Source organism: Vipera ursinii, assembly GCF_947247035.1.
Source record: "Vipera ursinii genome assembly, chromosome: 8".
NCBI lineage: Eukaryota > Metazoa > Chordata > Lepidosauria > Squamata > Viperidae > Vipera > Vipera ursinii.
The window spans coordinates 13,131,645-13,150,548 of record NC_139519.1 but is presented as its reverse complement, the minus strand read 5'-3'; the positions used below and the strand labels follow the sequence as shown (position 1 = coordinate 13,150,548).

General features: G+C 40.9%; 1 protein-coding gene across 2 annotated transcripts; it reads left to right on the top strand.

The window, feature by feature from the left end:
- Positions 1-99: 99 nt before the first annotated feature.
- BAG4 (BAG cochaperone 4) lies at positions 100-11,241 on the top strand. 2 transcript variants are annotated; one of them, XM_083368793.1, is made up of 5 exons: positions 100-292; positions 4,964-5,065; positions 6,709-6,963; positions 7,628-7,870; positions 9,851-11,241. In XM_083368793.1, exons 1-5 carry the CDS (start codon positions 143-145, stop codon positions 10,337-10,339), a joined length of 1,239 nt encoding a protein of 412 aa, XP_083224919.1. In that variant the 5' UTR covers positions 100-142; the 3' UTR covers positions 10,340-11,241. The 2 variants fall into 2 exon arrangements, with proteins under 2 accessions (XP_083224919.1, XP_083224920.1); XM_083368794.1 differs by lacking the exon at positions 100-292 and adding an exon at positions 579-835.
- Positions 11,242-18,904: the final 7,663 nt, after the last annotated feature.

The following is an 18,904-nucleotide window of genomic DNA, read 5'->3' as shown; positions in this document are numbered from 1 at the left end:
CCCCACATCCGGGAATACCGTAAACAGCCAATCGAAGCCGAAGAGGTGTGTTGATCATTGTGATTGGTCGTCCTGGTGCGCAGGCGCGTTGCTTTACAAGGGGAACATAAATAAATAAATAAATGCTAACTGAGTGTCCGTAATGGCGGCGGCGCTGAGGAGGTTACGCGGCACGGAAGTGGAACGAGTTCGGCCTGAGCCGGAGCCTCCCCCACCACCGTGGGGCACGACACCCTTTAGGTGTGCCCAGTACCGCGGCAGCGGGCAGAGAGCTGTTCACGGCGGCTCCCAGGTAACGGCCCAAGTCTATACTCTTTTTTATTTTTCCCCTCTCCCAGTGATTAACGCTATGTTACGTAATTGACCCCCTCAGGCCACCGTCTGCGTCTCCTTGGCCCTATTCCCCCCCCCCGAGGTGCTACCACGTGCTTCTAGCCTAGGGGTCGGCAACCTCGGCTCTTTTATGACTCGTGGACTTCAACTCCCAGAATTCCTGAGCCAGCCATGCTGGCTCAGGAATTCTGGGAGTTGAAGTCCACGAGTCATAAAAGAGCCGAGGTTGCCGACCCCTGTTCTAGCCTGTTGCGTCTACTTTGAGAAGGAAGTGAGACGAAGCCCGTCCAGTTTGCTCATCTCGTTATTCCTCCCCTCCGCATTTTGCTTTTTTTTTTTTTTTGCTTTTTAAATGATTGTTTAGCTAACTCTGGCTGATGCATTCCTCCTCCCGCACCAAGGGCACGCATGCCGGAGCTGAGCCATAACAAAACCTTCCCTGGGTTTTGGCTAAGGAAAAAGGGGGAAAATACTTCCGGGTTGGTTAGAAGTTAAGAAAATGGTAAGTCCTATAGGAAATGTCATCATCTTGTTCCTTTCTAGAATTTGTCGTCCTTGTCTGTCCCCTCTGCGCCCCCCAGGAAAAAACCGTACAGGTTGGTGGAGCAGTGGGCTAATGCCTCCTTAAGTAACACCAGCTGCCTGCAATTAGTGCAGGTTCGCATCCCACCAGGCTCAAGGTTGACTCAGCCTTCCATCCTTCCGAGGTAGGTAAAATGAGGACCCAGATTGTTGGGGGCAATTAAGCTGACTTTGTAATAATGCTGCTTGGGGTGTGTGTGAAAGCCCTAATAAGCAGGCATATACATAGAATGAAGGCTACTGCTAAGCTTGTAAGCCGCCCTGAGTCTTCGGAGAAGGGCGGGATATAAATGGAATTAAAATAAAAATAATAATATTTTTTTTTTTGAAAAATGGAGCCCAGAGACTCGAGAAGTGTTCTTGGAGGATGCTTTTATCCTATTTTGGGGGGAAAAAAGACTTGCTGGCTAACACATTCAACGTTTAGAGGAGGAAGGCAGGCACCGCTGCATAAATCTGGGGGAAAAACCATAAAACGAAGCAACTCCGTTTTGTTTAGTCTTATAGGGCTGTGTACAGTAAAATGCTCCGTGCTCTCTAACAGTTCTGTGTCATGAAGGTAGGCTCTGAGAAATTGTTAAATACCTTAAATGTTTTGTATTCCTAGAAGGTTCTTTCCTTGATGGTTATGTTGCATGGCAAATAGAGCTTATTTCCAAAGCTTGGGTGTGATTAGCTGGCTCCTTTCTAGAGTAGTTGTTTTTCTGTTTTTGAACTTGATTAATAGCCTTCAAAATACTGAAGCAGATTCAAATAGGGTTTTAAAAAGTAGTAATTCATAGTGGTAGTATTGTGTAAAAGACACTGTTTTGAAGCAAATGTTTTTAGTTTATTATACCCTAGCTTTTTCCAAGCTTAAAAATTGAGATTGTAACAATAAAAGATTTACAAAAGATTCTGATTGAATAACAAAGAAATCCTAAGTCTAAACTGTGAACACTTATCTAATATACTTAAATACCTAGAAAATTCTTAGCAACAAGGAGGGGGTATGATCTGAATTTCTATTTCTTGGAGATTAGTTTTAATACAAACAATTGGCAGGAGATGTGCCTCGAACTAGAGATGAGATAGCCTTTAAGCATCAGTGAAATGTAACTAGTGAATGTAACTAGTGCAATACAATGTTATTACTATAATTCTTGACACCTTATTTTAATGTTGGAATAGAAATAACTTTAATGTGTTTTAAAACTCACATATTTGTCTCATTATTAACTTCCTTCTTCTGGGAAAGCATTTTAGTCTCTGAAATTTTAAGAACTAAATAAGTAGTCTCCCAGTTAAAGCACATTGAGGAGAGATGACAAACTATACTTGCATTCTATAAATTCTTGGACAGTTAGACAAGCTGTGAATAAGAGTTTCAGGCAAAGTTTTTAATCAGTTTGATTGCTGAAGAGAGATTTAAGATAAAGCCTGTTTTTGGTTAGTCACTCCTGGCAAGCTATTCAGTAAATAGTAAGCCTAAGTGTAAAAGGAAAGGTGTTCCCCAGGTGATTATTAAATAAAACATACACAGCTTTACCAATGTTATTTTTAGTGCATCACAAATACCAACAGATATTAAAAATGTAAAAACATAATAATTCCAAATATTTTTTGATATCACTTAATAGCTCAATCGGTGAAATAGGTCCTGAAAGACTGATATTTTGCTACTGATGGTTAAAGATTACCAGTGTAAAATACCTTAAGTTTAAATAGTTCATTAAGGGGCCTTATAAAATATAAGGTGGAAATTGTATTGGTTAAAGAAAAATGGATAGGAGCTGAGACTGTTTTCCTTGAGGAAAGGAGGATGGTACTTTTATAAACCTATATAATTCTTGATATTTTGTGCAGCATCTTAACTCTTCCATTTCTAAAAAATACAGGTCACTCTCAACATCTATAAGAGTAAATGGAGATCCACAAAGTTTATGCAGTAGTACTTTGGTTGGTTTTTCAGTGGGCACTGGCCTCTGTTTTTTTAGAGGATTTAGTGTTACTATCTGAATCACCCTTATATACAGGTAGTCCTCGATTTACAACAGTTCATTTAGCAACTGATCAAACACTGTTTTTCACACTTATGACCAGTGCAGCGTCCCCGTGGTCAAGTGATCAAAATTCGAACGCTTGGCAACTGGTTCATATTTATGTCGATTGCTATGTCCTGGGGTCACTGGGAATCGGTTTTTGCGGTCTTCTTTCAAGCAAAGTCAACGGGGGAATCCAGATTCACTTAACAATCATGTTACTAACTTAAGAAATGCAATGATTCACTTAACAACTGTGGCAAGAAAGTCATAAAATGGGGCAAAACTCACTTAAATGGTTCACTTAGCAACATAAATTTTGGGCTCAGTTGTGATTGTAACTTGATGACTATCTGTAATTGAAACAAAGATACTGTATGAATGACTTACTTGAATCATAAATAAATTTTAGATTATCGTACTTAGCGTACGCTTAAGCATTTCTAAGCTTGTGTTTAGGTATTGTTTGGATACATATTGGTCATTCTGATATGTTCTTTATTTATACCTCTTGTCATTTGAAAATTACAGATTTTCTAGCCATTGCTTGGAAGAAACCATTGTTACATAATCCCTATTTTCAGATCATTCCTATCGGATTATTATATTATCCTTACATGAATGTAGTATGTAGACATTTACCTAACACCACAAGTTACTAATTCTTTGTGTGTTGTAATGCTCACCCAACAGATGAGCTAAGCTTTAAGATGTTGTAAAGCATTTCAGAAATGTAATACTGGAAGTAAGGTAAAGGTAAAGGTTTCCCTGCACATGCCTGCTGGTCGTTTCTGATCCTAGGGGCCGATGCTTATCTCCGTTTCAAAGCCGAAGAGCCAGCGCTTGTCCGATGATGTCTCCATGGTCATGTGGTCAGCATGACTAGATGCCAAAGGTGCACGGAACGCTGTTACCTTCCCACTGTAGTGGTCCCTATTTTTCTACTTGCATTTTTACGTGCTTTCGAACTGCTAGGTTGGCAGAAGCTGGGACGAGTAACAGGCGCTCACTCTGTTATGCGGCACTTGGGATTCGACCCGCCAAACTGCCGACCTTCTGATCGACAAGCTCAGTGTCCTAACCCAATGAGCCACCGCGTCCCACTTATACTGGAAGTACTGTAGAGCAAAGGACTTCATTCACCTGTTCTCTGATTCTCCCACCCACCCACCTCCTTCCAGGATTTGATTTTTACAGGTAAAATTGGGATTTGTTATTAATCATGCAGTGCACGTTCATATAAATATAAATGGTTTTGCATTATGAAAAAGGAAGTCCTGCTCTTTCCGTTCCCTGATATAAGCTTGAAAAGACTGGAAGGCTTCTATTCTACAATGTGCTCATCCTATTTTTTTGCCAGTGGTTGTGAGTCTTAAGGTATCATCAATAAAACAAGACTTCCTTGCCTGCCTGCCTGCCAGTCACCACTTGAAATATGTATATTCTTAAAACAGTTCCATGTTTATTAAAACGAAGTCATACCCAAGTTATGCATTTATTAAAATTGTTAAAGCAATAGCAACACCCAGTGGATTTTGTTGGACCTCGATTGTGCCTCATTTAACTTGGCTGGAATTCTGGAATACACGGGCTGTAAACTACACTGTGAAGTTGAAAAACATCTTGGATGAAACTAGAGGCAAACCTCTTCTATATTTATTGTAGCTAAGAAAGCTGTATCAGTCGTCCCACACAGTCATCAAGAATTGATTGAGTCAATCCATTACTTTTTTTTTTTTGAGGCTCCTCTGCTATAAGGATCTTATAACAGAAATCACGCATGTTGCTACAAGCAGATGTAGCAGCAACAACAAGCTACAACAAATGTACAAATGTTGCTGAATTTAGCTTGGTAGCCATGGATTAAGAAGAAGATTGTCTCTGACCCAGCAACATTCTGTTGAACTTCCTACTGATGGTCTGACATTGACCTTGTTTGCAAAAGTTAGCTTTAAAAGTATTCTGGAAACACTCTGGGTGTGAGGCTAATCACTTGCAGAAATTTAATGTATTGGTTCTTCCTGTAGGAACAGCCTCCTTATCCCGGGTATGCCCCCAACTACTGGAATTCATCTCCAAGAGCTTCCTATTCAAATCCATATCCTGTTGGATCAGAGCTTCAAGGCCAGGTAGAGTAAAAGGAATAATGTACTGCATTTTGTCTCGACATGGTTTCTTGTAGAATAATTTAAGCTTCTGGTTTGAGAGTGGGTAGTATATAGCAAGATTTAAAAAAGGGTCAAGTTAAGTAATGCAGCATATAAATTTTCAGAGGGTGTCTGCTGTGTAACATCATTCTGTGTAAGAATTTAGGTGTCACCTGGACACAAAATTTAAGCTTAATCTTAGCACCTGAAATTTTGCCCTAAGTGACAGTTTGTAAAATCTGTTCCAGATTGCTTATTAGCCTGTCATTGCTGTTCACAGGGCTACTACTTTTACATAAATCAGTTTCTTTTACATAATAATAATAATAATAATTTTATTTATATACCGCCCTTCTCCCGAAGGACTCAGGGTGGTGAACAGGGCAGATATATAAAAAATACAAAATACAAAAGTTAAAAGAAAATTAAACATATGCCCGACTAAAAACAGTAAATACAGATATTAAAAATGACCATAAAAACCCAACCCATACCCCATCAGGCCAGGCCGGCTTGTTCAAATAAGAGTGTCTTCAGATCACGACGGAAGGAGCGAAGGTCGGGCGCCATCCGGAGCTCAACCGGCAACCGATTCCATAGCTCCGGGGCGCCCACAGAGAATGACCTCCCCCTGGGGGCCACCAATCAACATTCTCTGATCGGTGGCACCCTGAGGGGACCCTCTCTGTGGGAGCGCACAGGGCGGAGGGAAGTTGATGCCGGCAGCAGGTGCTCCCTAAGGTACTCCGGACCCCTGCCATGAACACCATTACCAGTACCTTGAATCTCACCCGGAAGACAACTGGGAGCCAATGCAGCTCACGGAGCAGAGGTGTAACATGGGAGTATCGGGAGACTCCCAACACAACTCTCGCGGCTGCATTCTGTACCAGTTGGCGCCTCCGGGTGGTCCTCAAGGGAAGGAAGTATCAGTGATCTTAATATCTTCCCAACTGGGTCATTTTGTTTTATTATGACCAGAAACAAGCAAACAGTAAGAAATAGAACAGCTTCTTTTGCTATGGAATCCTTGGTGCTTTCTGAGCTTGGTTGGTTACCAACTAGGCAACATCAGTGCAAGCGAGTGTGGAATTTGTCCTCTGTTTATATATAGTGGCTTCTCTTCTGGCAAAGTGGGGGTGTGGTTTTCTCCTTGATTAGGGTATTGTTTTCCCGCTCGATTGTCTGGTGTTCATCTCTCCTTATCTGGGTGTTGGCTGCTGGCAGTGGATATGTTCTGTTTTTGTTTTGTTTTGTTGTTTCCTTCTTAACTGTTTTACAAGCAACATCCTATATTGTCTGTAACTAAAAGTTGCAAGAGCCAAAAAAAAATAAACTCTTAATAGATGTGATTTTGTTTACTGAGGCTGCTTAGGCAAATAATTCTGGAACTGTCATTGAATAAGGCAGCGTTTCCCAACCTTAGGAACTTAAAGATGCGTGGACTTCAACTCCCAGAATTCCCCAGCCAGCTATGCTGGCTGGGGAATTCTGGGAGTTGAAGTCCACGCATCTTCAAGTTCCTAAGGTTGGGAAACGCTGGAATAAGGCATTGATACCCTTAATGAATTCTTGTCTGTAAGCTAGGCTAGCTGGTTCAAATAGTTTCTCTTTTTGTCCTCCAGGGAATTGATTCTTCCTACACAAATGGTGTCTATGGACCTTCATACCCAGCTCCTGGGGCAGGGCCGCCATATCCCAGTCTCCCACAATCAAACACATACTATTCTTCAGAGCACCCTCCCGCCTCTTACTCCACAGAATCTTCTAGCATATATAGAACTCCATCACCAGCATCCAACTGGAATTATCCTCCTCCAGACTATCCAACTGAAGGCTCCATGGTGAGGAGGCAGGTAGCAGGATACTCCCCTCCACAAGTAAATATCTGATATGAATCATCATTTTGTGTGTGTGTGTGTGTGTGTGTGTGTGTGTTTGGTTAGCTTAAGACCACAAACACACCTAATCTTCCTGCCTTCTAGTCTCTCCCCAACAACAAACCTTATAAGGTGGGTTGGGCTGTAAAGAGTGACTGGCACAAATTCACCCATCTGGCTTTCATGCCTAAAGGAGGCCTGGCACTTTCCTCTTGGTTTCTAGGCCATATTATTTTATCTGTTTCAATTACTGCCCCCCCTTTAAAAAAAAAAGATAGAGAGATGTAGAGACAACAAATCGAAAAGGAGCATTCAAATACCGAAAGAAGGGGCACCCCAATGGTGCTGAGAAGCCTCTACTGTAAAGTGCTGGCATGTGTCCTGATCATGAGAGTAAGGAAATGGGAGGACAAACCTTTGCTTACTCAGCTGTATTACACCCCGCATGGATGGACCATAATTGGATGTGCCCATCAGAAAAGGACCAGGCCTTTTGAAGCATTGAACACATAAGGGGAATGTTGTTTTTCTACTAAAGTGGAATTAATTGGTGCCACGGAAACACTGCCACCAGAAATGCCTTTTAATGTTTTATTAAGTGAGGAGTTTTGCTGGGGTGATTAAAGAAAGAGTCTCTCTACCCACCCACCCCCTTTTTCTGCAGGCCCCAGGCTTTCCGCTCCCACCCTATCCATACAGGGATTGCAATCCTAGCATTCCGCAGCAGAGGCCGCCCCCTCCTCAACCAGGACTTCAAGATGCAACTTGGCAGACCCCTGGAGTGTATGAAATACAGCCTCCCTATGGTTGGCCCCCTCCCCCAGCAGGGCAAGGGAACCAGTATGTTGCAGAATCTTGGCCTAGCAGTGAGGTGTCCGCTCTACATCCCCCAAGTAACAATCCAAAGGTATGTTTTTTGAAATACACAAGGAGTTTATATCTCTTTTATCTCTCTCTGGTGTATTATTAATTCAAGATCAGTAACTCCCTTCTTTTCATCTGCTTTAGGATTTGTGCCCTACAACTATATCATAGGAAGAATCCCATTAGATGCAACACCTTTCTGACTCCTTTTGGAGCAGAATCCAAATTTTAAAATGAGTGCTTGCCACCAGCTGTTTAATAAGTACCTGTTTTGGGATGGTGGTTTTATTTAAAAACCCTGATAGATGTTGTAATACTAATTTATAGTTTAGCTTAGCTGTACTTACTTATCCTTTAATGCAAACTATTAAAGAATATGCTGAAAATTCAGAGTTGTGTCTTTGAAATACCATAGTTTCTATTGTTTTAAATTGTGTTGTCCTTGCCTATAATTTTGTTATGCTTCTAGTTTTGCTAATGCTAATTTGTAAAGAGCTAAACAAATGAGAATATACAATTGGCAGTACTACTTGGGATAGTGAACCACACATACTCTCACTCATTCCTCCTCTGCCTCCCTCCCTTCTTTAGGTTTTTTTTTTAAAAGATTCAACTCTGGTAGAATTGAAACTGGTTGAAAACACAATCAGCCAAAATAAATTACTTAATAATTTAATTTAAAATAAACATGTCAAAATGTCACTAACTTGCAGTAAAAAAACACCCAGTCGAACCAAATTAAGATGGTTTTACACAAGCAGATACTGATTACATGAAAGTGACATATATTTGTTTTCAAATACATACTGTGAATCTTTCTGTACTAACAAACTCGGTAACATACAGTAGGTAATTAATATAAAAAGAATGCCTGAACGTGTTTGGAGTGTAACGGACTAGATAAGAGTTAAGGCAAAGCTTATTAAAAATAGAAATCTACGCTGATTTATTTTCAGCGTTCAGTCTGAGAAACAAAGTATAGGTTTGTTCTACATGTGCTGTGTGAAATTTGTCTGATTTAATAGGAAATTTGTAGTCCCAGGCTTTAAATGCTTTTTTTTAAAAAAAATAAAATGGGAGTAGTATAGTATTATAGTACATCTAGAGGAGATTTGTATAGGTGCAGAATTGCAGAGGCAAATAAAGAACTATTTGAAAAAGCAAGAAGGTGGTTAATATTCAACAAGTATTGATATAGAAATATTTTGCCAAGAGCATTTTGGCAAAATACTGGAGAAATCTAATTTGATCATAGTTGAATATTGGGCAAAATACTGGAGAAATCTAGTTTGATCATAGTTGAAATGCTTTGATATTGCAGAAATCGGTAACAATAAAGTAAAAGTTTTAAAAAGAAACCTAATTGGGAAAGTAATTGGGCATGCTCATCTTTGATAGATTTAAAACTTGCAAAACTTCAGTGGGGTAGTTGTTTGGCTTACATGTTCATCTACAGCTTATTTGCTGTTTCCAGTTGACAATGTTGTATGTGTGTGAGGAAGGAAGCACTTAGCCTAGTGAGCTGTTGCAGTCTTGTTTTTGGGACACTGTTTACTATGCTATAGTAAGTAAGCTTATATGTAAGGGTATAGGTCTATACATATGTTGTATATAGTATGTTTTAAATGTGTGTTATGTATGTGTACACTTTGAGAGGAAGCAACTAAATTTCATTTTCTTAATATGTGCCATTGTGCCCACAGGAAAAAAAATGACAATAAAGGTTATCTAATCTAATCTATAGAACCCATGAAAAGGTCACCTAGGTTTTAGGCTATTGAATCATGGCACATTGTGATGTCATTCTGACAGGTTCAAAGTTCAGGTCCTATCCACAGTGGCCTTCAGCACTAGAGCCTTTTTGCGCTGACGTCTTGAGCATGAAGATCGTACAGATATGCAGAGAGGCAGGCTGGCAACATTGGCCACCTAAGGATCTCCCTTTGCAGCATTTTCGAGACAGGATGGAGGGAAATGGAATCGACTGAGTTGTTGAAATTGCTTTTTTTCCCCCCTGATTTAGGACTCTTTTAGCCAAATGGATCAAGGAATCAACCAACATGGCTATCTTCCTGAAGCCAACAGTTTGCCTTCTGGGACCACAAATGACTACAAACCAGCACAGGTTGATGTTAAGCCACCTGCTTCTAACTCCAAAGTGCAGTATAGTGCACAGCCCCAGCTGTATGATAATGTACATAAGAAACCATCTGTAATTAACAGTGGATCGCCTTCTAAAATAAACGTACAGCCTCCAACAAATGTGCAGCCTGGAATACAGAAGATTGCACAAGTTATGGAGGGAATTGAACTGTTGGAAGAAGAAGTGGATGAATTTGTCGGTAAAAAGACAGACAAGGACTTCTGCTTACTGGAAGAAATGCTGACCAAGAAGTTGTTGGAACTGGACTCTGTAGAGACAGGTGGCCAAGACAATGTGCGCCAAGCAAGGAAAGAGGCAGTTTGCCGAGTCCAAGCTGCACTGGAAGAACTGGAAAGGAAGGGTCTTTAATATGAATGACAAGTCTTAAAATCCAGTCCTGAAATTATTACAGGTCTCTGGCTTTTCTCTTGACCTCCAAAGCAATAAGTGGGGATGTGCATTTTGACTTTAGAATAACAAGCATGGCAAGCTTGATCGGATTTAACAAAGGGGTCAGATCTAGAATCTACTATGCTGCTTCGCCCATTCAGTGAATAAGAAGGGATGAAATGCTGGCCCTTGTTATTTTAAGGGTTTTGTTGCATAGTTTTTCCAGCTAGAAGAGAGCAGTCATTTGGCAAAAAGAGAAAATCAGAAAATCTTCTGGACCATCAAGGATTTCAATGAGTTTATCTGTCGTATTTGAAAGGTAGAGGGGGAAAAAAAATCTTAAGTTGCAATGCAGCACCAGTAAAGCCATGATTTCAGGCTCTTTAGCTACTCTTTCTGTGCATTATTTATAGATTCTTCCTATTTGTCATATAAATTGTATAATATCTTTTGGGATATAATATGTTTAAGTGCAACCATGCTGATAAGCCATGTATCACTAGGGCAACCAAAACCCAGGGATTTTTCATGTTATTTTATCCCTCATTATGCAAGTACAATTCAAGATGGGATAAGGAGCAGCCTAAAAGATGCTTGAACAGCTGGCTCTTTCAACTAATAAACTTGATTATAAGGATTTGGGCCAGGAGAATTTGGTGATAAATGCTTAGTTGTAATGTAGTGTTTATATGTTACAGTTGCATTCTGGTTTAATCTGTTGCAGCTGATGTGGAATAATCATCTCCCATACCTGTGGAGGTCAGGTAAGGCTACTATCATGAATTACCAGCTCTTCACAGTGTGTCTCTGGTTCCAAAAAAAAAAACAGACCCAAATACATCTTTTAGGGTTTTAAAAACAGGTATTGATTGCAAGACTTTTTAAAGAAGAGCACTGCATAAAATAGCTAAAATAATAAAATAAATAGAACTGTTTTAGTGACAACATCATACAATATATAAAAGATTTGTAAACCACTTTCTGATTGAAAAGCAGGGTTTAGATACTTTAAATAAAAAAGACTACATGATACAGAAAACAGTTAACTATGGTATCGTACTTCCTGGTTTCTTGTGCCCTAGTGCTCTGAATATCAGTAAGAAGAAAAATATATGGCTTGGCTGTAACATTAGCTATTGACTTTCCTTCCATAAATTTCAAAAGTCTAGTTGATACTGTTTGTTGCCATATATGTTCAGTGAACTCAAACTTCCAAACATTAGTCGATAGTTTAAGGTTTTTTTTTAAAAAAATATTGCATGGTCTTTTTCTGCTGTAAATCTTTATAAACTTTTTAAAATCAGGAGAGGAACATGCTATAAAGATAATATAGTTTAGCAATGAATAAAATGACCAAGAAGTTGTTGCAACTGGACTCTGCAGAGACGAGGTGGCCAGGACAATGAGCCAAGCAAGGAAAGAGGCAGCCAAATTAAACATTGTGCAACAATTCTATTGTTAAACTATTGGATAAGAATGCCACATGTTCTCTGTTTTAAGAATACAGCTCAGTTGTCTCCATGGTAGGAAAGAAATCTTCAATGGAAAATTCTCGTTTTGTTTTCTTATTTTTACTTGTTTCAGTACTACTTATGCAAAAAGCCTTTCTGTTGTACAGAAACCATCATTTAATTTGTGTGATGGTTGTAGTCAGGTTTGTTCTTATTCTCAGCACATCCAAGGAAATTCCAGTTAAATTTTGTTCTGTGATTATCTGCATCAGTTCTAGGGTGAAGACTAGCCTTTGAGGCTTTCATGTGACACTAAAAGACAAGTGGGAAAACAATGCAAAATAAGCGACGGGAGATTCATTTAAGTTGGCAACGTTAGCTTGTGTGTATATTTTACTAAAAATCCCACAATGTGGGACCAGGAAGAATAATAATCTCACCAAGAGTTTGGAACCTGGCATTTTCCTTCAGCTGAACCTGCCTAACAGCATTGTTGGGAATAAATTAGGAAAGTGTGTTTGAATGTAGTCTCTGGAGGGAGAGGCTGCTTCGCAAAAGACAGTGGAATGTCTGGCAGGCAGAAAGATGGCAAGCACAGACCCTCCCTAGCAATTCCTAGAGTATCTCTATAGTTATGCAGATAGTATGTTTTACTCTCAAGACTGATGTCAGACTGCACAAAACAAAAATGACATGGACGTATTTCTGAGTAGCTTTATTGTTTGCCTACAGACAGAACCTTCCAGACTAAAATGATGATTGCATAATTAGAGCTCTACTCTATGAACTGCAAGAGGGGGTCCATGCTTGCCCTTTTCCTACCTACCAGACATCCCAAGCTCCCGATGCCTCCTTGCCCACTGAGAAAGCCTCCCCCTCCTGGACTCCAGACTACTTGTTCAATCATAGGAACAATAGAGATAGTAGATAAGGGTAGATAAGTACTGTATGTTTCATTATCTTGCATCACTTTGCAGTTGAATATTGTCTGAAGGAACTTGAGATTTACCTTTCTACTGCAAAATAATGAATGAACCTGTAAACTCTACTTTTTCTGCATCTTAAAATGTTTAAAAGAATTGGGTTTTAAACAATGTCAAACACTCAGAAATGAAACTAAGGTCATGCTATACTTTCTAATCTTCTCTTTCCCCACTTTGTGTTTGCTGGAGATAAAATGCCTATCTTATATCTTTCATTTGTAAGACAACATATTCTCTATTACTGCCGTTCTTAATCCAAATCATAGAATGCATGTAATGATAACTAATTATGGTTTATTTGTACAGTGTTTCAGCTAGCAAAATGCAGTATCTATCATATGGACTTTGCTCAATGAAGTGATTACCTTGATCACCAACTTCTTCTTGTTTTATTTTTTGTGATCTCCCCCTGGCACAAGGATCAATCCATACAAACTCCCTCTGCCAGCTGGCAGTTTAAAACTAACACAATTTTTGAGAGTGATTTGTGTTTGGGGAGCTAATGGAGACATCTGAGAATTTGTAGTGCAATCTATTTGGAAGAAAGTTATCATCTGATATGTATGTACAGCATTAATTGGGCCGTGCTGTCTAGTTTTCTGACAAAATGGGTCTGGAAGCTACATGCAGCACCCTGATGTCTCATCCCTTACATAAGATTGTGGCCTGAGGGCTATGAATTTAAAAGGCTGAGAAAGCTTTACACTCATACATCTCATACATACTAGCACTGCATGAGATTTTTTTATGGATTTCATGATCAGCATACTTTAAAAACATGCAAGTCCTGTCGTGTTTTCAGATCAAGTATATTCACCAAAGTGAAGGATACTGTATAATTTGACAAGGCTTAGGCTTTTTGAGAAGCTTAGCATAAAGAACATTTGTCCTGGGTGGAGAGTTGCTCTGAAGTGGCAGCAATGACTCATTTAAGTCCCTATGTCCCAGACATTTAATTTATTTCACTGCTTTCTGAGCTTAGTTAAACTGTTCTCGTCTTACTTGCTTTATTTTATATATGGCATAGTTTTGGGTCTTTAAAATTCTGAAAAATCCTGCCCTTTTTTATATTTATAATTTAAACAGCTTCAGATTTTTTTAATAGCTACCCAGGTCACGGCTGCATACAACTAATTATACAGTGTTGAGAAATGTAGTAAAAAAATGCGTGACTAAATTGTCATGTGAAAGGGGCATCTGTGATTGCCAAAATTTTTAAGTTTTCTGATTTGCTTTTTCTTCACCTCACCAACAAGACAAATAATGCCAAAATCTGGTTTGTAGTGGACGTGCTTTAGCATATTTAATACAGATAGTTCTCAACTTGCAATCATTCATGTAACAACTGTTCAAAGTTAACAACGGCGTTGTGCTGACCAAAAGTGACTTACAATCTGTCCTTGCACTTAAGACTGTTGCAGTGTTGCATGATCATGTGATCCAAATTCAGGGGCTGGGCAACGGGCATGTGTTTTTGACAGTTGCAGTGTCCTAGGATCACATGATTGGCAAGCAAAGTCAAGGAAGGAAGTTGAATTTGCTTCATGACTGTGGGAATGACCCCAGCAAAAAACCCAGCAAAATTGGACATAGCTCATTAGCAACTATATCATTTAGTTACAGACATTCCGGTCCCATTATGGTACAATTTGTAAAGTAAGTATCTGTACTTGTAAGGGAATGGGTGCAAATTGGATTACATTATAAGATTAGCATTTATTAGTTTATGTTGTGGTGGAAGTACCAGCCCAAGGCTAGGCTGCTTAATTGGAATGGAAATTGCCACAGAATACCATTACAGAGGGCTAATTTGGGATGTCAGGCCATTTCCATACTGCTTCCTGGTTAAATGTATTCATGATATTATCTGAAATGGAGTCTTGTTTTAGGAGTCATAACTTTAGACAGATTATGGTCCTCGACTTAAAACAGTTCATTTTTTTATTGAAAACTTTTACAGTACATTTTAACTTTAACCATCCCCCCTCCCCCCACCCCTACCTAACCCTCCCTATCCCTCCCCCCCATTCCCCCCTTTCCCCCCCCCCCACTTCCCAGAGCTAAATACAGGGTATAAGAACAAAGAACAATCATAAGCATCCATATGCTAACAAGACTTAAAACAGTTCATTTAGCGGCTGTCCAAAGTTACAACGGCACTGCAAAAAAGTGACTTAGGATTTGTTTTTCACACTTATGACCGCTGCAGCATCCCAACGGTCACATCATCAAAATATGGATGCTCGGCAACTGACTCACATTTATGACGGCTGCAGTGTCCCAGGGTCACGTGATCACCTTTTGCAACCTCCTTATAAGCAAAGTCAACGGGGAAGCCAGATTCACTACTACTGTGTCACTTAGCAACAGAAATGTTGGGCTCAATTGTGGTCGTAAGTTGAGGACCACCTGTGTATAATGTCCTAACAGTAATGCAATGTGGCGGTATAGTGAAAAGGCCTTACATTCATTCATTGGTTGCTGATCTTTAGCTTTATAAATAAAGCCTGAAGGTCACTTGCTGCATCAAATCTTAAGACAACCCAAGGATTTACACCCATCTTATGAAGATGTGGCTATATATCTCCAGGCTATAGCAAGTGGAAGCTTCTGTTTCTACTTCGCACATGGTGCCTTCTTTGGAGGTGTGTGGTGCCTTGACACAAGGTGTTTTTCATAATGCCATTGCTCACTGTCCCTGCCATTCAGTTAATCTGTGCAAGAAGTGAACATACTCTTGGTTAAAAGCCATGCTGTGAATCTTTTGGATGCTAATGCTGGTGAATGACAAAATGAGGCATTGCACGCAGAGACCAGCACCCTGGGGATGCTTCCATAAAACTGTGGTCCAGAAATATATTTGTATAACCTGAACAGGGAATCTGACCTAGATGCTGTAGAATGGATGTTCCTGGAAGGCACTGCCTAATTCTGAACAATGCTGGGGCAATGATGCTTGTGTATTTGAAGGACACCAGCTAAAAGAAGGCTGCCTTCAATCATACTTCCTTTTTAGAGATCGGTAAACATGATGAAGTAATTATGGTGCTGGACAAGAAGGGTTCAACTCCACCCCTAGATGCAGAAACTCACCAGGTGATGTTAATCTCTAGTGGTTGGAACTATTCAAGATTCTGTGATCTGAAAAATATAGAGCAACATACAATGTATGGATTAAGAATTCAACCAACCACTGTTGTCCTTACCAAATGAATCCACCTGGAATTATCGCTCATGATGATAACTGCTTTGAAAACTAGATGGTGATTAAATTTTCCAAAATGTACCTGGCAAATCAGTTCTTCACTTTCGATGTTTGTTTGCAGTCTCTGCTGGCAATTTTTTTTTCCTTCCAGTGCAACTCATCTTAAGGAGCTACCTATGTAGGCCCAGCTAAGAAGACCAGGGACTTTTAGACTTTGGATGTAAATGGTTTTATGCCTCTTTCTCTTCAGATAATAGTGTGTATTCACAGTCACTAAAAAGATATAACCCAACCCTGGGGCGTGTGACTTAGGGTTCAGTCTCAAAGTCCTGCCCTGATGGCAGAGGTGTTAGTCAGAAAAATTATTGAGGGGCAAGTTAAACTGCTGAAGGCTATCAGAATGGCTGGCAATCTTGGGTTTTTCATCTTTTATAAACCTTCCAGTATTGGAGCATTCACAACTTCTGGAGGCAAATTGTTCTACTAAATTGTTCTGTTGGGAAATTTCTCCTTAGTTCTAGGTTGCTTCTCTGGTTAGTTTCCATCCGTTGCTTCTTGTCCTGCTTTCAGGTGCTTTGGAGAATAGCTTGGCTCCCTCTTCTTTGTGGCAGCCCCTGAGATATTGGGTCACCTTTAGTCCCTCTGTTCATTAAACTACTAGACATACCCAATTCCAGCAACCGTTCTTTATATGCTTTAGCCTCCAATCCCCTAATTATCTTTGTTGCTCTTCTCTGCACTCTTTTGTTCCTTTTGTTTTCTATACTGGTTTTTGACTGAAATAAAGTTTGATTGACTGTCAAAGGTCTGTCTTGGAGGACCACCCTCCACACTAGGTTTATACCTGTAAGAGGATCCTCTCAATATTTCAGTGCATTAAACACATTGCATGTTATAAATATGTTGTGTGTATGGATCCTCACATATTCATATCCTAAATGTAATACTTGATCAGCTTCTACATTTTTGATGCCATTCACTGCTTTTAACTTTAAGATGTATAAATGCTAAAGATGCACATCAGCTAGAGCCATCTGCCTGCTGTATTAAGCTGCTTACAAATGCCTGTCAAGCTGTCATCTAGAAATTAAGGACTTCATTCTCCATTATCCCTGACCGACATGGGCAAAATAAGCAATGGAAAGCATTGTAGTCCAAGAGCACCAAGCTCCGTTCTCCTGCTACAGGCAACCCATAATTCAGATTAGCCATAATTCAGATTGTTTCCTGAGAAACAATTCCTATTTTTAGAAGTGTTGCTCTTACAGCCAATTATGTACTGTACAACTTTCATGCTTAGCCGTGTGGTGGGTGACTGATTTGCACTAGTCACAAAGCATTTTTTCCCCTAAAATGGGTTATAGGCATTAGGGAGAAAAGCAACCTATTGTGCAAAACTCTTAGTCAACAGTTTTATGGTATGTGAAGGGTCAGCAGGCTTCTGGGTGTAACTATTTCTTAAATGGTATGGCATTTAACTCTTTGCCTTTTTTTTGGAGGGGGGAGCTCCTGCGCCCTGAGAGCTGGGCTGTGGGATAGAGGACCGGAGCCCAGGTCTTCCCCACCTGCTCAGGTTTGGATTTGCAAGGCTGGGAGGAGATAAATGGGGATGGGGGCAGGGAGACCCCAAGGAGAGAAGGGGCTGCCCAATGCCTTCCGTTTCTTTACCAAAAAGTTGCGGGCAACCAGTAGGCAAAGGCTTGTAGACGGCAACCTCTGGAAAAGCTCCTCAGAAGCTGGTGGATCAGATGCGGCAGACAAAAGAAGGACCGTAGTGGCGTCTGCCACCTGGATGGGACCCTAGGACTGGCTCTGGCCCCGCAAAGCGCTGTGTTCCGAAGAGCACTCGAAGAAACTTGTCTGAAATGGTATAGGGCAGGGGTCCTCAAACCTTGGCAACTTGGAGACTTGTGGACTTCAACTCCCAGAATTCCTCAGCCAGCAGAGCAGAGCTGGCTGAGGAATTCTGGGAGTTGAAGTCCACAAGTCTCCAAGTTGCCAAGGTTTGAGGACCCCTGGGTATGAGCTTTCCTGCCTGAGCAGGGGGTTGGACTAGATGACCTCTAAGGTCCCTTCCAACTCTTCTTATTTTTTTTGTTATTATTATTATTAAACGGGTTGACCCCCCCCCTCCTCCTGCCCCCCTCCCCCAGCCTGCTTGTCTGAAATGGTATAGGGCAGGGGTCCTCAAACCTTGGCAACTTTGAGACTTGTGGACTTCAACTTCCAGAATTCCTCAGCCAGCAGAGCTGGCTGAGGAATTCTGGGAGTTGAAGTCCACAAGTCTCCAAGTTGCCAAGGTTTGAGGACCCCTGGGTATGAGCTTTCCTGCCTGAGCAGGGGGTTGGACTAGATGACCTCTAAGGTCCCTTCCAACTCTTCTTATTTTTTTTGTTATTATTATTATTAAACGGGTTGACCCCCCCCTCCTCCTGCCCCCCTCCCCCAGCCTGCTTGTCTGAAATGGTATAGGGCAGGGGTCCTCAAACCTTGGCAACTTGGAGACTTGTGGACTTCAACTCCCAGAATTCCTCAGCCAGCAGAGCTGGCTGAGGAATTCTGGGAGTTGAAGTCCACAAGTCTCCAAGTTGCCAAGGTTTGAGGACCCCTGGGTATGAGCTTTCCTGCCTGAGCAGGGGGTTGGACTAGATGACCTCTAAGGTCCCTTCCAACTCTTATTATTTTTTTGTTATTATTATTATTAAACGGGTTGACCCCCCCTTCCTCCCGCCCCCCTCCCCCAGCCTGCTCTCCCCTCGCCCAGGGAAGGTACCCAGAAGCCCCAAAGGTGCCCATGAGCCTCACCGGCATCGCCCAGCACGAACCCCCCCTCCCCCCCCTCCCGGCTTCTCCTTTGGCGGGGAAACTGGGCCGAGGCCCCGCCCCCTTCCCGCGGCCCCGCCTC

Coding starts and splice junctions, on each gene's coding strand:
- BAG4 (XM_083368793.1), top strand. CDS start 143: ATGGCGGCGGCGCTGAGGAGGTTACGCGGCACGGAAGTGGAACGAGTT. Junction 293..4,963: donor CTGTTCACGGCGGCTCCCAG/GTAACGGCCCAA, acceptor TTCTTCCTGTAG/GAACAGCCTCCTTATCCCGG. Junction 6,964..7,627: donor CAGGATACTCCCCTCCACAA/GTAAATATCTGA, acceptor CTTTTTCTGCAG/GCCCCAGGCTTTCCGCTCCC.